The sequence below is a fragment of the Setaria viridis genome, chromosome 5 (assembly GCF_005286985.2).
Source record: "Setaria viridis chromosome 5, Setaria_viridis_v4.0, whole genome shotgun sequence".
Classification (NCBI taxonomy): Eukaryota; Viridiplantae; Streptophyta; class Magnoliopsida; order Poales; family Poaceae; genus Setaria; species Setaria viridis.
In genome coordinates, this window is record NC_048267.2 from 4,537,490 (window position 1) to 4,558,465 (window position 20,976).

Below are 20,976 nucleotides of genomic sequence, written 5' to 3' on the forward strand. Positions count from 1 at the left end.
ATGAGCATCTCCGCGCTCTAGAAGGTAGTTGGCCTGCCCGTTGAGTTTCGCAGCAGCTTTAGAAGATCAAACAAACGGTAATTTTTTCGTACAGCTTCCAGTGGAAGCTTAAAAAGTAAGTTTGTATGGAAAGTTGGAAAGTTTAGTTTTATAACTTTTCGTGACTTTTTGAACTTAGAAAGCTAAACACATCTTCTAAAAGTTATTGTTAACCTTTTAAAGTAAAATGACATCAGCAACTTTTCAGAAAAGATCAAAAGCTGCAGCTCCAAGCAACTTTTCAGAAAAGATCAAAAACTGCAGCTCCAACAAACATGGACATACCGGCCGGAGCAGAGGCTCGGTGGAAACGGTCGTGCACTGACTGGGCGGCCGCGCCTGCACGCACAACTGAAAACGAAAGGCAAAACATGCGTGCATTGCTGTGCAACCCCCCACATTATATATTCAGATCAACGGTGTTGTGTGCTCACCCTTCTTCTTCCTCGTACGCTGGCCACACACTACTCCATTCCCCTCGCCGCCGGGCCCTCGACATCGGTCGAGAGCTTGCATCGATCGGGAGCTTGTCAGGAGCCTCCCATGGCGTCCGTTCCCAGCCGGCAGCTGTGCTGGTTCCTGTTGGCGTGCGTCTCCTACTGCTTGCTGATCCCTACTTCCTGCACATCAGGTACCAGTATTACTTCACTACTCCTGCTCTCTTCTCGATCTGTTTGTTTTCCTCGATATGGCCTCACTTCTTGATTATTGCTCATTCATGCAGATGGAGCAGTAGCAGCAGCCACCCTCCATGGCCAGAAGAGAGACGCCGTCGACATAGTCGGGAGAGCCCTCGTCTGCTTCAACGACCGCTACGTGAGTGCATCATCATCATTTCACTATCATGGCGTGTGTGCGTGCATGCGTCTGAAGAATGATCGATGCGACGACGCTGTTGCAGATCTACAGCGGGTGCCAGGGGTCGTTCCGGCTGGGCCCGCAGGGCGCGCTGGACGTGCCGCCGGGGTCGGCCGACGCCTTCTGCGGCGGGCCCTGCCTGGCGGAGACGGAGCTCGTGCTCCGCTGCGTCGACGGCGTCATGAGCAACTTCCGCTTCTACAACGGCGCCACCGCCGCCGACGTCCGCGCCGCGCTCGACCGCGGCTGCGGCCACTCGGGACTCCGCGGCGACTTCGGCGTGCTGAGCCGCCTCGGAGGGGGCGGCGGCGACGGATACTTCTACGGACGCGGGGCCAAGGTCGTCGGCAGCCTGGCGCCGCCGCTGCTGCTGGGCGCGGCCGCCGGGATCCTCGCCTGGGCGTGATCGATCGTATCAACGAAGCGCATGTAGTTTGTCAGTTGGTCAGATCATCAAGTATAGAGTAGTCCTAGGGTATGGGAGTTGATGCATCGAGATAGGAGACCTGTCAATCGAGAACTCGATCGATTTGTAGCAGAACGAGAAGAACTGCTGCTACTGCAAGGCGCCAAGGCCCAAAGTCTGCAAATGCTAGTACTTGTATGAAAAGTCACGAACCGAAGTTCTCTATTGTTCTCTGCTCCATGTGTTTAACACCCTCCTGATAATTCTTATTCTAGTTACTCTTATTTTTGTTGGGAGCTTTCTGTAGCAAACTTTTATCGGAACTAGTCGTACTTAGCATCATCTGGGAGTCTTTGCGTTTCACATAGTTTGATGTCAACCACACGCAGATCAGCACCGAGACCAATTCGAGGAAATAGATGTACTGGTTACATAATTTAGTGATGGGCGGCAATCTCCTTCAAATTCAGTAGGATCACCTAGTATCTAGTATATCTATAGCGCTGTAAGATTTGATTGGTCACCTACAACCATTTTGGTAATTTGCAGCCCACTAGCTTGCAATTCATGCCCAATAGCTTGGTTGCAGCTTCCGCTCCAAGCTGCAGGTAGCTGCTATATATGTCCAAACGAACATAGGGGTGATAAAAGGGTCCTCTAAGTTAACCTAGCAAATTTAAGGATCGGGTCGTAATATTATAGGGTTTTGAACTAAAAATAGATAGGGCTGAGTTGGATCGTGAAGGAGACATGAGAACCGTGATCCATTACCATTAGTACCATGATAAATTAGGCTCCTGTTGACATGCTATTTACAGATTTCAGTGTTCTGATCTGCTTTATGAAGTATTCTGCATATAGTTGATTTTATCCATCTTTGACCTGCACAACTTAGGTTTACAGGTTTAGCGGCAAGGAGAGGTTAGCAAAGTGCTGTACATAAAGCAACACCACGATATAGTTGATTTTAACCACGCTTTGATCTTCCAAGATCTTGATTCTTTCCTCACAAAGGGGCACATTGATGAATCTTCATTCCATTCTTTACCAGAGATGTCCTATGAGAAACTATGACACCAAGTTGTTCTGATTCCATCAGTGAACCTATTCTTGCTAAGAAAAGCCAAAATGCATCAAGATAACTGAATGCTCCATAGTGTACACATCAACTTTGTTACAGTTACCAACAAAAAGAAACATATTGTCAAAGCATGAAAACAGGTTACCTCGATTCACTCCATGCTGATGCTAAATCTTCAACTTCTGCACTTCCCGTTTTGAGGATGCACAAGTATATTAGTATATGTTTTATAACTTCCTTTCATTTTAGACTGATTAGCTGCCTTAAGCCCTGAATACAACTATCATCCTACCAATCCAGCAAGTTCTTCAGATGGGCTCAGAGTTCCATAGAACTAAATACATCGTTTTCCTAAACTCTTTCTAGATTTGAAAGCTATCTAAGGCTCTTTCTATACATATTATATTTTTCTGGCATATCTTTATTTGTCCAGCTGACCATATTTACCGGCTCTACGATGACCCGATCATATAGATGGACCGTGTTATGTACTGTCATTTCTTGCACATTGTTTCTCTTGGTTTTTACCATGGAGATAATGTGCCAACCATTTACTAACTCATTTCATGAAGAAAACATTAGCTTACCTTTTAATAATAACTAACTAGGGTAACATTACTGTCAGTAGGCCGAAGCCTAAAATTGCACCTGTAAATTTGATTATATATTTTGTACCGCTGGCTGTTCAGTATTTTATATGTGATTTACCGATTACCTTCCATGCAGCATTAAAAAAAGTAGTTTTCTACCTTTGAATTATTAATAGAGTTCTTTTTATTACTGAATAATTTATCAACTGGGATACTTCTTTGCTCCCTTCAATGTTTCTTCCTTTGCCTGCATTAGTGAGGTTAAAAAATATTCCAGTGCACTTATTGCATTTTGTTATTACTGAAAACCAAATCAGCTGTCATTCATTCATTCTTTCCCTCCTTTTCTGTTTCCAGGGTTTAGGTTCCTTGGGTACAACCTCTTTGAAGCTTTGGCTGCCTTCCTAAAATAACATAGCGCAGATGGCAGCGATTTGTATGATACTTACTACTGAACATATCAAGTGATATCTCCAGTATCGTGCAGTGTGCTTTTGCCTGAATATCCCATCTTATCTATGAGCCTTCAAAAATATATTGAATTTGTTAGTGCCGGCTTAAGCACGAACAAAAATAAAAGATGGCATCATCATTGCATACTGGCGCGGCGTAGCGCGCCACTCATGCCAGTGGATTACATGTCTCGAACAACCAATCCAAAAAAACATGAACACGTAATTGAAATTCTCTACCTCCAGCATTAGAACTACCGGTTAAACCAAGCACACGTTTGATATGGCATAAGGATCGGATGTGTTAGATAAGAGCTATCCATGATACAATAATTAAAGTGCACCAAGAAAGGTTCCCTGCGGTAGGGCTTTGACTCGTTCTAAAATATGGAGGAGCCAGAGGAGCTATTTTTTTAAGCTTCGCCTTCTTAGTAGAAAATGGTTTTGGCTCCTCTAGTACTCCACACGTGGAGTCGCTTTTGGCTTCTAGTAGGACTCTAACAGAAACCGCTGAAGAAGTTGGAGCCGGACACTACCAAAAGGATAAAAGTTTGATAGTAAATTTCTAAACTGTGCATATTTTAATATCACATCCAAATTCTAAAACTAATTTGCCCTTGAACTATCGTCGGTCTTATTTACCATCATACGACTGACGTGGGGCCACATAAAACAGGCAATGTGGCGCCGCTTAGGCTAAATCCATCATTAAACCTTACCGATGGGGAAATTTTGTTGTTGTAAAATTTGAGGAAGCACGAGAACTGTTTTTTTATGGGGTAAAAAATCAGACTTTAACGATCGTTGAGGAGGTCAAATGGACCTCATTTCCATCTCACAGTGGTTTTCTTAGAGCATAAGGGCCCAAGCCCAACCCAGGCTTGCCCAGCCCAGCCTTTCAGCTCCTGCTCCAGCTCTGCTCGGTGAGCAGAAATTTGGCAACAGCGGCGGCGGTGGTTCCCTTCCCGGAAACACAAAAGCCTCGCCTTTCCGTCCCCACTCCCCATACCGAATTCCGATGACGGCCGCCGGCGACGTCGACGACCTCGCCGCGCTGCGCGAGCAGGCTGCCCTCGCCTCCGCCGCCGCGATTTCCGCCTGCGACCTCGACCATGCCTTCCAGCTCCAGCTCGCCGAGGCCATCCAGGCCTCCCTCCGCCTCCATCCCTCAGTTTCCTCTTCCAATGCCGCCTCATCCTCCTGGACGCAAGCCGCCCCCACGCTCCCCGAGCCCTCCTCGGACGCCGCCTACGCCCTCGCGCTGCAGGCCGCCGACCTCGCGCTCGCCGAGCAGGACCGCCGCGACGCCCTGGCCTGCCGCGCCGCCCACTCCCGAGCTGCAGCCTCCGCCCGTATCGCCGCGCACGACGCCCTCTTCGTGCGCGAGCTCGCCGCCGTACCGGAGGACCGCTGGGCCCGCGACGGCGACTACTTCGAGCGCCCCCTGGACCTAACCACGTCCTCGTCCTCGTCCCGCCCGCTCTTCCGCGTCTTCTTCAAGGGCATGGCGAGCAGCGAGGCGGTGGGGCGAGGGACCGGGACCCCGGCCTGGCGGTGCTGGCAGTGGCCGTGTGCGGGCCGCAGGGGAACGTTGTGCTCAGGACACACAAGCCGGTGGAGGAGGTGTTTGTGGGCGACGGCGAGACGCTGGAGGCGATGGCGCTGCTGGAGGGCCTCCCGCGGCGCTGGAGCTGGACATCCGCAGCGTCAAAGTCATCACCGATCACACGATGCTGCATAACCATGTATGTCATCGTTCCCGAGTTGCCCAAAGCAAAGATTTTTTTTTTAGAAAATGGATAAATTCCCGGCCACCGCACACAACCAGCCCAATGGTCAATACTCAAAAGAGATGCTCTGATTGAACTGATGTCGAGTAGCTGCTGTATTTGGCGATGTTGCTTCCATATGTTTAGGATATTCGCTGTTAAAGTGGCTGTTAGTTTTGTGAATTGTATCTGAACTTTAGCAAATAGGAGTGGAATACAGTATCGTGATTTATACAGAACAACATCTGGGAGGTCACATACCTCAACTTAATTAGACTTTAGCTCACTTGGTTCAAATCTGGTATCTTGGTGTGCTCAGATGCGGTCTAGATAGAGCCTAATCCACTTTGTTTGGCTATTTCCTTTGCTTCAAATTCTTGGTCTCTTTTTTAGCCTATCCTTTTGGGTTGGCACAAACAAGAAATAGGAACAAGTGGGTCGAGCTTCTTTATCGTTCCTGGAGATAGCATAAGGACCATGTTGGATGCCAAGCTTGAGCCACATTAGCCAATTAGGGCGCAATCAGTGTTTTAGTGGGGATATTCGACATGAATTGAGACTTGGAGGTGGTTGACTGGCGTCTTCGAACTTGGATAGTTTTTCATTTTCTCCATTTTTATGATAACTACTTTTGAAATCTAGTACCTTCACTAATGTAAATATCATAAGTAAAGTTGTTATTGGTGACAAAACTCTGTTTTTTTAACACATAGTTTAGGAACACATAATAGTAGAGTGCTGATATTGATGATCTATTGATGATCAAAGTTGTTTATTGGAGACTGTCTAGTGTCGAAAATGCAATGTATTTTCTTGAACAGATCATCTCGGAGTACTTGGTACCGACAAACACTTCGATGTAGTTCAAGACTAAAATGTTGCATCTGCAGCTAGACAACTTTATGATGATTTGGAGTTTCATTATTCCTTTTTTCAACAAAAAATTGGACCTTGAAGGGCGATATCACAGTTTAGTGTCTAGTTCAGTGCCGTTCTTGGTGTTGGGCATTTACATGTTTGTTCTCCTTGTGCATCAGCTGTGGTCTGTGAATACATGAATGTCATGTAAATTGAACTCCTCCAATGCTTGAATCTCTTCTTCTATCTCCCTGTGTGTTCTCCTAGAAATAATAATGAATTATTATGATCATTCCCTAATATCTTTCCAATTGCAGATGCTTGGGATTTGGCGTCCATCAGGGAAGAAGCTAGCAGATATAATCAATCAGGTTCTGTCAGTGCGTAAGAAATTCGTGCAATGTGAAATCTCACTTGTTGAGCCTAGCCAAGTCAGCTATGTGGTAAAATTAGCAAGAGATTCAATAGCTGTTCAGATTGCCAAAGCTCTTGCTGCCAATGCCAAGAAGGAGAAAAAAGAGACTCGCACCATCTGCTTGGAAGATGCTGACGTTACAAAGATTCATGCAGTTGAAGGTTGTGCACATCGCTTCTGCTTTCCATGCATGAAGGAGCATGTGAAAGTTAAGCTACTCCATGGAATGCTCCCAGCTTGCCCACAAGATGGTTGCCCCACAAAGCTAAGTGCGGAGGGATCAAAGATATTCCTATCACCACCGCTGTTGGAGATCATGGTGCAAACGTGTCAGGGAAGGACAGATAGCTCCAAGTCAAAAGATTTATGTCCATACCCCAAGTGTTCAGCCTTGATGTCCTTGAGTGAAGTAATCCATCCAATGCAAGAATCCTGCTCAAAGTACACAGTTGCTGATGCTTCCACCTTGAGGAAGTGTGAAATGCAGAGGCACTTTCTGCATGAGTTGTAAGGTCCCATGGCATGACAGGATGAGTTGCCATGAGTACAAGAGACAGTATCCCCACGCTCGTCCAGAAGATGCAAGGTTAGAGAACCTCGCAAAGCAGAGGTTGTGGCGCCAATGTGTCAAATGCAGGCACATGATTGAGCTTGCAGAGGGTTGCGACCACATGACCTGCGTGTATGGCCCGTTCTCTTTGCTCTTGATGCATAATTGCCGTAGTCTAGTCGGCACCGAAAGATTTCTGAACTGATATGCTTTACAAAGTCTACTGTTGACTTCAACTTCTGAAAAATTTGCTTGTTTGTTTCAGGTGCGGCTACGAATTCTGCTACACTTGTGGGAAAGAATGGAAGGAGAAGAAGGCAACCTGCTCGTGCTTGCTGTGGGACGTACGCAATACCATCAGAACTCGGAGATGATTGCATATGTTAACTAGGCTGGAGAAGGATGCTCTGATTAATTTCCTTTTGGTGATGGAGGGTGTCCTCGCAACCACCACCCCATCTTGCAGGGTTTTAGGTAGTAGAAACTGTCGAGTTGTTAATTGCACGTAGTAGTATATTTAAGCAGTCAACTAGTTGCATGCAGTAGATGAGCAGGACCTTTACCATAATGTCTGGTGGTTTTAGTTGCGTCGACTGAGCAGAATACATTGGGATGATGACATGCATGCTTTACCGTTTGAAACTACTAGTAGTATATGTTATGTAATGACTGGACTCCAGTGAGAGCCCAAGTTACTACCGTTGCTGCTTATGTGTGTACCACTGACACTGAAGAGGCCACGGCGATCCCATCATCTACTGATCTTTCTTTTGTAATTTTGGTTGCACAGTAGAATGCAGCCTATATATGCTTGAAATGACTAGTACACGGTGGCATGATCCCAACTTAGCTGAACTTGCATCGGTCATCTTGCTTGTAATTTATTTATTTATTTTCCTTGATAGACGGCTCTGAAGAGAGTGTCTGTTACCGATGATTCCCCTCTTTTCCATAACCAGTTTGAGCTAAAAGTGTCTGTATTGTTTGAGTTCATGTCAAAAGCAAGGTTTGGGTCAGGGGTGAGAGGTACAGGATATATTCCCATTCATTATGTTCCCATTCAGGAACATACAAAGTCTTTGAATTCATTATGTTCCTGGCTGCTTGTGCTCCCAAAATCTAATAGCACATTTTTCTCCTGATTATAGTCTCTATCTTTGATGTGGTCGACTCCTTAGTCCTTACTGTACTTGTGTTGTAAACAAACCTTTTATTTCATTTTTTTATTAAAAGAATACTAGTGCTACTTGCGTGCGCACGGTCACTGATCAACCGAAGTTTTTGTTTAACCTTTGTTGACAAGTAGTCCCTCCGTCCCAAATTATAAGTCATTCCAAAAATCTTGGAGAGTCAAAGCATCTCAAGTTTGATCAAAATTATAGAGAAAAATATAAAGATTTATGACATCAAATAGATATACTATGAAAAATATAATTGATAAAGAATCTAATGATACTTAGTTGACATCATAAATGTTATTATATTATCATATAAATTTGATCAAACTTGAGATACTTTGACTCTTCAAGATTTTTGGAATGATTTACAATTTGAAACAGAGAGAGTAATTGATAAGGATTGAGTGTGCGAAAACATGTTACGAATTTATATTTGGCCGTCTCCCTTCGGAAGAGGAGGGAGGAGGTTTTGGCGCCAAAACGGTCAGTAGTGCGCGGCAATTGCGGTGCCTTTGGCGCCATCCACATTTTGGCAGGGGCATTCCTGTAATATCCACATTTTACTCTGCCAAACCCCGCACCGGCGCCGCCTCCCTCACCTTCCTCGCCCATATTCCCGCTCGATCCAAGCCCTACCCCCACCCCGCCCCCGCCCCCGCCGCCGCCGCCCACTGCGAGAGGAGGTCGCTTCGTCCGTTCGTCCGCCCTAAGGAAGGTAAGGCCGCTCATTCTTCCTCCGTTTTTGATCCCCGGTAATGGTTGCGACCTGTCGTTTTGGAGAACGGATTTGGGGGCGGGATCGGGGCCCCGATCAATTCAGGCGCTCGGATCTTTGCCCTGGTTTTGTCTCCATGGCCGGGCCTTAGCTTCGCCCCGCGGTCCCGGTGGCATGGCCGAGCGAGAGTCCAGTCCTGACCTACTGGTTGCTGCTGCCATCGCTGTGGAAGAGGCGGAGGCAAGCGGGCACTAGGTTCATCAACGATTCGACGCCCACTCGTTGTCAGGAACTTGAAATTCTGAGAAATTTGTTTCTGGGGATTTTTTTATGGCGATCCTATATTCCAGAGCCACTAGTTGCTGCCGCATCGCCATGTATAGGGGTCGGGCGTTAGAAGAAGCAACCGGCGCGCGCTAGGTCATCAGGGTGCGACGTGGGCATCTTGTTAAAATCGAAATTCCCAGACTGATAATTTTTTTTGTAGAGGATTTTTTTTAATCGTGATCTTTATACGGAGTATGGAAAAACTACCTTAGAAAGTGTTCTAATGTTCCATCTCAGCCGTGAACGGTTTGACTGTAGATACTTGTAGACTGTATATGTTTTTTTCACTACTCGTAAGGCGTCTTGCATGCTTTTCCTATACCATCTACTAGTGTGCTTTTGAACAAGCATGTGTTGTTGTACAAAATGTCTTGCTTTGAGTTTCACACTAATAATGTTGGCAGAAATTCTGAAGGCTGTTCTTGTTAATCTTTAGCAATTACAGATGTTATTGGAGCACATCCATAAGGACAAAAAAGTTTTAGCTCAGTGCTAAGGGTGCATGAATATTATAACCCACTTCCAAGTCGCATCATCAATGCTTTCATCAGAGACTTAGTGGTGTTATGGCCAATGTGACAACACCAAGAATCCCATACATGTTTGGCTGTAGAGAACCTCTCCAAGAAGTTGTTCATGATACTGCAATCTTTGACATGATGGTTTTATGTGACAAGAGCAACTAGATGATATGTATAATTGATTTGCTTCTCTGTTTGCTAGATGATAGTACTAAATTACACTGACAGTTCCTCAAAAATTATAAAAAAAATCCTAAAAAATTACATTGACAGATCTGAAATTCTGAATCTTAACTTTTGCAGAGATGGACACATCAAGCCCTGCAGCAATCGTCAATGGAGAGATTCTGAACAAGTTTGTTGGGCGAAGAGTTCGCACGGTGGTTCAAGTCCAACGTAACGAAGGTGGAATGGTTTTCGGGCAGTCCACTGACGGGCATCAGTTGACTATCAAAAGTGCCATGGACATTCCTGTATCGCACTTCATGGAGGTTTATGGAATTGCTGAGCACAACCAGACCATCCGTGCTGAAGTTTGCACAGATTTTGGTCCCAACTTTGGTGAGATTTGACATGCCTATGGTGGTCGCTTTGCCCCTTTGATCATAATACTGTGAACTGTTAGCATATTCTGCTTGCTGCCATGGTTTAAACTTTACCACATCCAAGTTCGTTAGCTCATATATTTTCCATGACATAACATGAATGTAGTTACCTATTTTCATTCATTAGAGTGCCCTATGAACAATAAGGAGCAACTGAAAAAGTACTCTGTCCCCATTTTCCCTGAACTTGTTAAATGTTTGGGTTTGCTATTCCCGTGTAGGATGAGCAAACATTTGATTTTCCATCCAGAAGTTGATCTGATTTTAGAATATCAGAGCAGCCTGAGTGATTTTGCGTTTGCACAATTGCAAATTAAGATTTTTCCCCTCAATTATTCAATCTGCTGTTAATAATTGGGTATATGGAAATTTGATTTACAATTAGATTCTGGGTGTTTCTTGACCTAGAGCAAAATTTACTTAAGTCGTTACAAGGAATGTTGGATCTTTGTTGTTATTTTTTTCATGTGTTCTAGCTACCTTTAAATGGTGTTAGTCGTATCCCCCAAAATGGTGCTAAATCTGTCAACCATCATCTTAGAATGTATTTGAGGATGAAAACCATGTTGGTTGGGGGAAAATTTAATCATGTTATCTCCAAGAACAATAAAAGAAGCTCATTAATGGCGTGAAGTTTGTATAGATGTATTTGGTCTGCACTTCAGATGCAAATAAATTATTGTACTTATGCTCTCTTTATGCTGCCCCTTAGACAGCTTTATTCTACACAACATTCCATGCTCATTTATCTCATCACCATGTTTATCTGGCAGATGCCAAGGCATTTGATGGGCTGTGCAAGCTCGCGAATGACAAGTTCAAGCACCTGTTCCTGTAGAGGTCATCATCGTATGGAGGACCTTTGGCCAACTAAAGCTTTTTTGAAGCTGATGATATTGCTAGATTTAAGATCTGGCTAAATGTTCCTGCATTCACCCCAGTACTTTGTTACTTATAGTCAGTATTGGACACCTATTAGTATGCATTAACCTAAGCAGTGTTATGACTACGATGACAAGCAAATTCTATCATGTAGTTGAAGAACTTGTGCTCATTCCTGCTTCTAAGCAAAGCAAATCTAAGCTTTATGTTGCTGTCACTTGCATTTGGATCCTGAGCAGTTGCTGTAATGGTCATGCAGCTTGATGAGAGGGGCAAATAATTCTAATGTGCTAATTGCACGCCTTATCTGAAATTTTTGTGGTCTGAAGTTATGGTCTAGCACCTAATTCAGACAGGTAAACTCTTCATTTCAGGTTCAGCTGCTATGAACTTTCGTGGTTTTGACAAGGCATGCAATTATTGGGTTTTCATTTCAAATTATTGGGTTTAATGCTTGTGATTTAAGTTTTCATGCAAGTGATTCTGCAAATGTGTCCCTAAACATACTCCAGTACACATGATGGTTACTCGGTGGCAGCATATATGATGATGCTGGTAAAACTTTGCTTGGTTGTTGGGGTTGTGGTTTCTTAGTTCAAGAGTGTTGTTTTGCTGAGGTCCGTAGCTACTAGTGTCAGCTAGTTTGGTGTGGAAGGCTTTTGCTATTTGGATTCTCCCTGTTTGAGATAACTAAACCGGTGCCAATTCTGTGACATCGTTCTGTTATCTCTCGGCACATATTCTTAGTTGTGATGCACCCACAATTTGTCGCTCTGTGCAGATTTCCTCGGATTGAAGCAAAGTAAACATTGCTGATGACCACTGAGCTACACTGAATGATTCCTATGAATAGATCCTTTGAAGTTTCAACACTAGGATCAAAACCGCCTGCCTTAACAGAGTGGATGGATTGGTGGCATGTAGCTATCCAGTTAAAGATTGATGGCATGGATGGATTGGTGACAATGGATTGGTGGCATCTTACCTATAAAAAGTGTAATCCTGTGACTGTGATACCCCATCTTTCACCTGATGGCACCAAGAACAAATTCAAGAGGCATAAGAACAAAAAGGTCCCTTTTGTACTCTATGGCTTCATCTGGAGTCTGCATTTGTCGCCACCCAGTTCTGCTTCTGCAACAGAGTACTTTGCATTGATGCCCAAAAGAAATAAACAGTAAACTTTGCAGAATAATGGTGATGGCGATAACGTGGCTTAACAACGTTCAGGTCGTGCCTTTCACTTCATTTATCGAGACTACACAAATGGAGTTTTTCAAAAAAGACTACACAAATGGAATTGGTCTAATTGATTCTAGAAACAATCATGCACCGAATTGCACCCAAGCTACAGATGTCTTTGCGCCGTGACAAGTTTATCAATCCCTCCCTCCCGTGTTTCCAACTCCCTTCTAGTCGCCATTTGTGGGATGAGTACGTATTAGCCTATTAGATAGTGGAGCAAGTGTCAGCAGAAGCATTTGTACCATAATTTATCCTCAAGTTGTTGTGTAGGTCGTCTCACTTACTGACCAATCAATTAGTGAAGAGACTAAAGCTTCATCAATCCAAACGAAACAAGAACAAATGGAATTTTTTAGGAATCACCAATGGACAACACAATCCCTTCTAAAATGGAAGACTGATACTCAATAGCATATCATGAAAAGAACAAAATTTCACTTTACATAATTGTTTTTTTGGTCCCATTGTCATGGATAAGAACTACTTGAAATCGAATCATTTTCATGGAACCCTTGCAATTTCTTGAAAACACCGTGAAATGCGACACGCCATGATTTTTTTTTCTTTTTCTTTTTGGCCTAAACACACTTCTTCACCTTCTCGTTGTTTTCACCGGGAGGAGAGGGGATGCATGGACTTGGCGAGCCCGTAGCTCCGGGCCCCGAAGCCCAGGCACCCGAGGACGAGCCCCTGGCGGTACGGCAGCGACGTGGTGCGCCGCGCACTGCCGCCGGGCGGCGCTCTCTTGGCCGCCGGCGCCGCGGCCCGGTCCGACGACGTGGACCGGCGGCCCGGCTGCGGCGGAGCCGGAGCAGGCGCCGGGCAGGGCAGCAGCGCCTTCTTGGACGACCGCGACGGCCAGATGGACGGCGGCCAGAAACCCGGCCTGCTGATATCGGCGCTCGTGGCGCCTGCAGGTGCCTGATCCGCCGCCCCTGCACAATCGCCGGCCGTGCGGCTGAGCAGATCCCGCAGCGATATCCGCCGGCGAATGTTCTTACCCGAGGACGATGAGGATGAAGACGACGAGGATGAGGAGGAAGAGGAGGCGAAGGGATCGGACGGCTCCGCGCCCCCGGCCGCCCGCGGGCTCCGCGGCGGGGAGGCCGACCTCGCGCGTCGAGCCCGCGGCGAGCGCCCGTTCCGCTCGGCCTCGTCGCCGCCACCACCCTCCTCGTCCTCCTCCCAGCAGTCCCCGCCGTGACCCTCGGCCGCCTCCTCATGCCGGATCGGGGAGAGGCATCCGACGCGGATGCGGCCGGCGACGAAGAGCTCCTCGGCGGAGCTCATAGCCGCGCCGCCGCCCGCGAGGCCGCCGCCGGTGCCCGCCGCGCCGCGCGCGGCGAACTCGAAGTCGTCCCCGGCCGCGCAGCAGTCGCCGTCGGCGGTGGCGGCGGCGAGGTGGTGGGCCGCGGCGGCGGTGGAGGAGGGCGGGGACCGGAGGATGTAGTGCACGGGGCTCGCCGGCGCGCTGAAGAAGAAGTAGTGTCCCGCCTCGTCGTCGGCGTCGCCCTGCATCATCATTCCGGGGCGAAGGCCAACGGGCGGAGCGGGGAGTCACTAGTCACGGAGGGAGAGAGAGAGAGAGAGAGAGAGAGAGGCAGCAGGTGGGGAGGCGTGCGGGGTTTTGAAGGGAAGGGATCAAGGGAGGGAGAGCGGAAGCCAAGCAGGCGGAGGCGCGGGCGGGGCGGGGCAGGCGGCGAGTGGGTTGAGGTGCATGGGGTGGGGGAGGGAGGGAGGGAGGGAGGGGAGGCCACGTGTAACCGCGCGGATGGTTTGCTTTGATGATCGTGTGCCGGGACGTGGTCTCCTGGTGGGTCGCGCGCGTTAACTTCCCCTGGACTCCAGGGAGTTTGCATGCAGTTTTGGGTCCGGCCTGGCACGAATTTCGTCAGCTGGCAATTAAAATTACTCGTCAAATTTGCAACATGTACGTGTAGAATATTGCGCGCATGGTGTGCTCCTGCACGCTGCCTCGTGTCAGGATCCTGAAGTTCCTCGCGGCTAGTAGTTTCCTCAACGTTTAAATGGGAGCAATCGGTGGCACCGGGACAATGCGCAGGAATTTCCTCGCAGGATTATTTGAAGAAAAAAAAATTCATCGAACGGAGAGCTACAGCTAGCTCATAAAAGTGTTGCCTTCATTTGCTCGTTCAAACCGCGCGCGGTTTGAATTTTCGAATTCAACTTTCTCCCTGCAACGGCTACGGCTTAATAAAATCTTAATGGATCGCGGAGATTGATATCGCGATTTGACGCACCGGAGGGTCAACAGTTATTTTATTGCCTGACGACTCCAAATCTCCAATCATCGATGATCGATGATACAACGTGAGGAGCACCAGCACCTGCTAGCTAGCCTCCTGGTTGGACGGCACCGTGCGCCGTCCAGAAAATAATGCAATTCCTTTGAGGTTTTCCTTTTAGCTGGTCTCCTTTTGAGCCTGCTACTGTTAAGTGTTGACCGATGCATTTTGTGAAAAAAAAATTTCCTGCACACGCTTCTCTCTACGTACGTCTGTCCATTTGTTTGTCGGCAAGATAAAAGTTGTTATTAGCCTCTTTCAGCTTTCCGGGAGACTCTGAACCCCCAACTGATGATCTTAGCCAAAGTACACACTCCTTGGATTGCAAGCCCGAAAAGGAGCTCCTGCGTGCCGGTTTTCGCTTCAAGAAAAGAAAAGGGATTACGGATCCAAGAGAAAGTCCATTTGGATTTGCACGAGACGACGTCGTTGTTGGCTCGCTCTCGATGATCTCGGGCCCTGTCGGCTTAATGGCGGTGCCGCCGGCATGTTTACTGGCCGCCTGCTCATCAAGCATATATACTATAAATCAATGAATAATCGTCCCCCTAATCTCCATGCCACGACGACGGAGAATCCAAACCACTGCTAATTAGTCCACCAATTTATGGTTCCGTGTTCCCTTATATAATTTTCCGTGATTGTTCTCATTGTATTCTTCCTCTTCCTCGACATCTCTCCTCTCTCCTGCGTGTTCTAAAAAAGAATCCATCTTTTTATATAAGAAAGCGGATAATGGAGCGACGAGAATTTTGTAAAGGCTTAATTGTATGATTATGATAAGCTGGTTGTTGGAGGTCATGGGTTAGATTTGGTTGCGACCTGCTCGCAGCCTCACATCCAGGAGTGAGTCTACGGGGCAACTGCTGGTATAGTGATGCACACGTCCTCTCCAAGCTAACCAATCGATTGGTGTGGGACCAGAGCTTAGAGATAAAATGGACAACCAACTCATCTCTATCCCCCACAAGCATATAAAGAGAACTCATCTCTATCGTCTCTCATTTTACTGGAAGAGAAATGATCTTCCATCCAGCTTCGATAGGGCTCTTTAGCCGGTCAATAATACCAAGAGCCCCTTTAGTCCCAGTTGTAATAGCTAGGAACAACGAGGGAATTTGATGGGGCATTAAGTACCGGTTGGTGTTACCAACCGGGACTAAAGGCCATTCATTTAGTCCCGGTTGGTGTTTCCAACCAGGACTAACCAACCGGGACTAAAGGATGATCTTTATTCCCGGTTGAAACCAACAACCGGGACTATATCCTCTCTTTTTTTATTCCCCATCGGCGGCCTCATCTCTCTCCCCACTACCTTATCATCTTTCCCAACCACCACCAGCCTCTCTCTCTCCCTCCACCGCTTCCTCTCCTCCCTCTCCTCCTCTCTCTCCTTCCTCCACTGTCTGCTGTCGACGCGCAGGGCCTCCCCGGCCGGGGCCCTGACCACCGGTGCACGGCCCTCCCTAGCCTGGCTGTCGGCGCGCAGCCTCCCAGGTCGCTGGCCACGCGGGCGTGCAGGGCCTCCCAGCCGGCCCCTGGGGCTGCCGGTGCGCAGGGCCTCCCCAGCTCGCCCCCTCGGGTGCCAGCGGTGCGGGGCCGGTGGCTCCCCGTAGCTACGGTGGCGAGTGCGAGGACCGGTGCAGGGCCTCCCAGCTCACCCCCCTAGGTGCCAGCTGTGCGGGGCCGGTGGCTCCCGGTAGCTGCGGTGGCGAGCACGAGGACCGGGATGAGGAGCGGCGCGGGCTGGGGCGGGGCCGGTGGTGGGTTCGGCGGAGCATAGCCCCGAGGTCTCCTGTGGGCAGCACGTCGGCAAGGTTGTTGCCTACCAGCTCAGTGCGCCCACGCGGCCGGCGCTCATCCTCCAGCTCGAGTTCTTTCACATGCGTTATCCGTGAGCGTGTGTTTTCTTCTTGGTTCCTGCTTGGTCGTGAGTTTCTTATTACTTTCTCTTTTTTTTTGGTTACCAACTAAACTTTTTTGTTTTTTGCCCCAGTTCCTCCATCTGTTTTTGGATTGTGCCTCGATGGTTATGCTTGTTGCAAACTATTCATTTTCCTTCCTCCCATCTTCTTACTTTTTTGGTGAAGATGAATGCCAATAGTGTACAATAGGTTCTATCATATTTGTACAAATCTCTTGAGAAGTTGTTTTATGAAATATGTTCATAATTATTGGCTTAGTGGAACACATAAGTTGATCAGAATAAAATTAGAAAAAGAAAAGTTTATGGTTGTTAACTCGGTTTTTGCTTGTGTTTTTTCCTCTATGTTAGCAGGTTGTTTTCTTCTAAAGTGAATGTTTTCTTATTTCCTATCTGCAATAATTTAGAAAGGGGGCCAGTATTTTAATTTTTTTTGAGTTCCGGGTGAATGACCCAATACTAAAGAGGGGACCTTTAGTCCCGAATGATTAGTTCCAATTGTTTTTTCGAGAGATATGAGGCTTACCAACTGGGACTAATGCTCATATTTCCACAGTATTTCTCAAATTCTCAATGAACGAACACGGAGCACTAAGAGAGCAGTGCTCAGTTGAGAAGTATTTGGAGTAAATTCCCACAAACCTTATCTGCTGACGAACCGACTGGTGGTATTAAAACGTTATAGATCGGTGGTTAATGAGTGTATGTATGTGTTTTGGTATACTTGATTGTTTTCTTTTTTGCGACTGATATTACAGTAAGGAAATCACCTCCTAGTGCGGTGGTAGAGACGTGAGTAATTCCACCCACGTGTTGAAATCCTGATGTCCACTAATAAATCATACACAAGCGGCCTGTGAGAAGAGAGGCACTCGCGGGTGTGTGAGTGTGACTGTGCCACTGTGGTATGCAATCGTGTATTAGTGTGCACGTACGGATCATCTTATAGTTAAAAAAAAACATAGAGGGATGCAAGTGTTTGAGTTTCTTTACCTGGAATGGAAACGTGTGCGCATTTTGAAGCTTTGTGTTGGCCACTAGCCACAAGCTCGACTACACGACACAGCACGCACGACGGCACGAGTGAAGCTAGAGCTGGGCCCAGACGAACCATTTTTCGTTTTCTGTGGGCCGGCGATTCATGTCGGCAGCTATACAGAGCAAATTGGGCCAGCCCGCAAACTTAAACCAAGCAAGCTTCTCTCCAAAAAAAAATTCTTCACGAATTTTTTTTATTTTTTATTTTAGCATTTTGCAAAAATATATATCCAAATAAAAAATTACAAATCTATACGCATACCGCCGTTTGAAAAGGTTATAGCCGGTTCAATCGGTGAAATGTGCGCTGTAGCAATCTCACCATCGGTTCAACCGGCGGAATTTCCCTTCTCTGAACAACACATTTTTAAAAAATCATAAGTAATTCATATCAAATTGGATGGAGATAAACTTTATATGAAAATTGTAGTTATCGACAAGATCCATAACTAAAGTTCAAACTTTTTTCATTTAGAATCATCTTGGTGCTCCAATAATCAACACAATGTTCAGATCTAGTCTAGATCTGAACATTGTGTCGATTATTAGATCTGAACATTGTATCGATTATTCGAGCACCATGATGATTTACATTTTTATTTGAACATATATTTTTGCAAAATACTAAAATAAAAAATAAAAAAATAAAAAAAATCATGAATGAATTACCTGCGCTGCCACTACTATTCTCAGTGTCCCCCAGGGCCCAGGGTAGTTAGTAGCTCCAGAACTCAAAACTAGTATGATGTTTGATATGTACTAATTAGGACTAGTTAGGACTAAATGTAAAACTAATTCTTAATTGATGATAGAATCTATAGATCCTAATTAGCCTATGATTAGCTCATGCTACACTAAACATGTTTATAAAAAAAGATATTACAAATTTACAATCAAGCATAGCTTTTACATAAAAAATCAGGAATAAAAGGCACGTCGAATATGTGTATCAAGAAAGGTGCCATGATGAGCACGGATGGTTTGCACGTAGTCTCTCCGAGGGTAACTGCACGGGAACTAGCTCCGGCTGGACTGCTGCCGCAAGCCATTTCAGCATGGAGAGCGTGGTGCTGCTCAAACGGCACCTTGCTTTAATGTTCTGGTCCTCAGTATTCTGCTTCATGAATCACCCACCGCATCAGCTTTGGCACGAACCGGAAGGCACCGCTGCAAGTCCCTCCCGTTCCAAAAGCGCAAAAGGCGCTGCCCGATCGCGTCGCGCCTTTGCATCATCGTCCCTTTCCCGGAAAGCTTAGGTACGCGCCGCGGCATCGTCGACGGCGATCGACGGCGAGGATGCTGCTTGCTCCGTGCGTGCGTGCCAGGGTCGTGCCGGCCGCGGGTAAAAGCGGCTGGCTGGCTAAAGAAGGCGCGGGTGAAAGGCGCGCGGAAGCGAGGAATCGGAATGTCGCCTCCAGCAAGGCACGCACGGGGAATTCCACTCCACCAGACCACCACCACCCCGGCCTCCCCCGTGGATTATATTCCTCCCGTGCTGCCTCGTCCAAGGCCTCCTCACTCCTCGCGGCCGGCACTGCAATTCCTTCCTCTCCCCCGATGCAACGCCATATTCTCACTTGCCTCGCCACCTCTGGGCTGGGCGCATCCATCGGCAGGCGTCGCCTGCAAGTAGGTAGCCCATAGCCGAGTACTAGCTGCGTACGTACAGATCCAGTGCCCCATATATACCGACGCCCCCGCCCTGAAAGTAGCCGCAGGTTCTTCTTCTCCATTCATCTGTTAGGTACTAGCAGGCTAGCAGCCATTGATCGATCGGGTAAGCTACCTGGTTGGCGAGGTTGTTGTTGCCTGGCTATAGTGGCTAGGGAGTCGACGGCGGACGGGTAGGTTCGTCAGCTCCGCCTCGCTTCATCCATGCACGCGGCGCCGACGACGGCGGCGGTGGCGATGCCGGCGGCGGTGACCCACGACGACCTGTCCCTCCGCAAGGCGCAGGAGCGCCGTGCCGCGCGGTCCAGCGGCCAGGTCGCCGTCGCCCTCGTCGCGCTCTCCGTCATCTGCGGCCTCGTCGCCTTCATCCTCTGCCTCGCCGCCGAGGGCTCGCGCTCCGAGGCACGTCGTCGTCGCGTCGATCACCGCGCCACCACGCCTGCTCTGCTCAAACTCTCCGCTCTCCATTATTGCTGACAAACCGTGGTGCCTGCACTGCTGCAGGTGTCGTACTACCTGATGAGCGTGGGCGGCAGCCAGGACCAGCTGGACGTGTGCTTCTACAACAGCAGCGGCCGCACCGCGCTCGCCTACGCCGTCGGCGCCTTCATCCTGCTCGCCGTCGCCATGTTCGCCGAGCACGCCTACATGCTCGTCGCCGTCGCAGTGCCGGACTCCGCCTCCGCCGGCCTCGCCGTCGCGCAGGACCACCCGCGCGTCGCGTCGTCCGCCGCCACGCTCACCTGGCAGACCTGCTGCCTCTTCTTCCTCACATGGTAACGGTCACTACTTACTACATCATCAGGCTGCTTCAATTCGTCGAACACAATGCCGCTCGGCTGTTGATTCCAAATGGCAAGGTGACATACCCACCCGTGTGTCTGTCCAACACCCCCGCAGGATCTGCTTCGGGCTCGCCGAGGTGCTGCTCATGATCGGGATCGGCATCGAGTCCGGCCACATCAGCGACTGGCGGAAGCCGCGGCCAGTGTGCCACCGGGTGCGGCCGGGGATGTTCGCGGCCGCGGGGATCCTGGGGCTCATCACCGTCGTCGTCGGCTTCGTGGTCTACGTCACGGCCGTGCAGGCGCAGCGCCTGCGCGGGCAGCAGCACTACGGCGGCGGCCACTTCGTCGGCCACGGCGCTCCCTACCCGGGCGTCCAGCACCAGCACCTCCGCCCGCCGATGCCGCACCCCCACCCTCATCCGGCGCCGACCGCGCCAGGCGCGCCGGAGATAACGGCGGCGCCGTGTCAGGTGGAGCCCAGCCGTGCGTCCCTCATCACCAAGGAGGTCGCCGAAGTGTGAAACACTTGCGAGATCAAACGTCAAGCAGAGCAGTAGCACAGCTAATGCTACATTCTTTGCCGCCTTATGAAGTTTGTTACGCACTAATATTATTTCTTTGTAAATGTAAAAAAATCATTTTCAAGTTGGGAATAGATTCGCATTGAGTTGTAAAAGGCTTTGCATCAACCTTTCCAAGAATAATCGTGAGATTACAGTACTCCAATAGCATCAGCTACCGCATTGTTTTTGTTACGC

At 48.1% G+C, this 20,976-nt stretch overlaps 4 protein-coding genes and 1 pseudogene across 4 annotated transcripts; 4 read left to right on the top strand and 1 right to left on the bottom strand.

Annotated features, from left to right (window-relative positions):
• The first annotated feature begins 489 nt into the window (after positions 1-489).
• LOC117854910 (uncharacterized) lies at positions 490-1,530 on the top strand. The gene is made up of 3 exons (XM_034737172.2): positions 490-670; positions 764-855; positions 941-1,530. The coding sequence occupies exons 1-3, from the start codon at positions 583-585 to the stop codon at positions 1,301-1,303; spliced, it is 543 nt and encodes a 180-aa protein (XP_034593063.1). The 5' UTR covers positions 490-582; the 3' UTR covers positions 1,304-1,530.
• Positions 1,531-4,444: 2,914 nt separating this feature from the next.
• LOC117854837 (E3 ubiquitin-protein ligase RSL1-like) lies at positions 4,445-7,786 on the top strand (annotated as a pseudogene).
• Positions 7,787-8,803: 1,017 nt separating this feature from the next.
• Positions 8,804-11,463, top strand: LOC117854839 (replication protein A 14 kDa subunit). The gene is made up of 3 exons (XM_034737091.2): positions 8,804-8,911; positions 10,063-10,320; positions 11,138-11,463. Exons 2-3 carry the CDS (start codon positions 10,065-10,067, stop codon positions 11,200-11,202), a joined length of 321 nt encoding a protein of 106 aa, XP_034592982.1. The 5' UTR covers positions 8,804-8,911; positions 10,063-10,064; the 3' UTR covers positions 11,203-11,463.
• Positions 11,464-12,458: 995 nt separating this feature from the next.
• Positions 12,459-14,188, bottom strand: LOC117854838 (uncharacterized). Its single transcript, XM_034737090.2, has one exon. The coding sequence runs from the start codon at positions 14,013-14,015 to the stop codon at positions 13,101-13,103; it is 915 nt and encodes a 304-aa protein (XP_034592981.1). The 5' UTR covers positions 14,016-14,188; the 3' UTR covers positions 12,459-13,100.
• Positions 14,189-15,787: 1,599 nt separating this feature from the next.
• LOC117856730 (uncharacterized) lies at positions 15,788-20,944 on the top strand. The gene is made up of 3 exons (XM_034739105.2): positions 15,788-19,832; positions 19,935-20,206; positions 20,331-20,944. The coding sequence occupies exons 1-3, from the start codon at positions 19,635-19,637 to the stop codon at positions 20,737-20,739; spliced, it is 879 nt and encodes a 292-aa protein (XP_034594996.1). The 5' UTR covers positions 15,788-19,634; the 3' UTR covers positions 20,740-20,944.
• Positions 20,945-20,976: the final 32 nt, after the last annotated feature.

What these genes read in the sequence shown, in the direction of transcription:
- LOC117854910 (XM_034737172.2), top strand. Translation starts at nt 583, where the DNA reads ATGGCGTCCGTTCCCAGCCGGCAGCTGTGCTGGTTCCTGTTGGCGTGC. An exon ending in CCCTACTTCCTGCACATCAG is followed by an intron (nt 671 to 763) that starts GTACCAGTATTA and finishes TCATTCATGCAG; the next exon opens with ATGGAGCAGTAGCAGCAGCC. An exon ending in TCTGCTTCAACGACCGCTAC is followed by an intron (nt 856 to 940) that starts GTGAGTGCATCA and finishes ACGCTGTTGCAG; the next exon opens with ATCTACAGCGGGTGCCAGGG.
- LOC117854838 (XM_034737090.2), bottom strand. Translation starts at nt 14,015, where the DNA reads ATGATGATGCAGGGCGACGCCGACGACGAGGCGGGACACTACTTCTTC.
- LOC117854839 (XM_034737091.2), top strand. Translation starts at nt 10,065, where the DNA reads ATGGACACATCAAGCCCTGCAGCAATCGTCAATGGAGAGATTCTGAAC. An exon ending in AGATTTTGGTCCCAACTTTG is followed by an intron (nt 10,321 to 11,137) that starts GTGAGATTTGAC and finishes TTTATCTGGCAG; the next exon opens with ATGCCAAGGCATTTGATGGG.
- LOC117856730 (XM_034739105.2), top strand. Translation starts at nt 19,635, where the DNA reads ATGCACGCGGCGCCGACGACGGCGGCGGTGGCGATGCCGGCGGCGGTG. An exon ending in CCGAGGGCTCGCGCTCCGAG is followed by an intron (nt 19,833 to 19,934) that starts GCACGTCGTCGT and finishes GCACTGCTGCAG; the next exon opens with GTGTCGTACTACCTGATGAG. An exon ending in TGCCTCTTCTTCCTCACATG is followed by an intron (nt 20,207 to 20,330) that starts GTAACGGTCACT and finishes ACACCCCCGCAG; the next exon opens with GATCTGCTTCGGGCTCGCCG.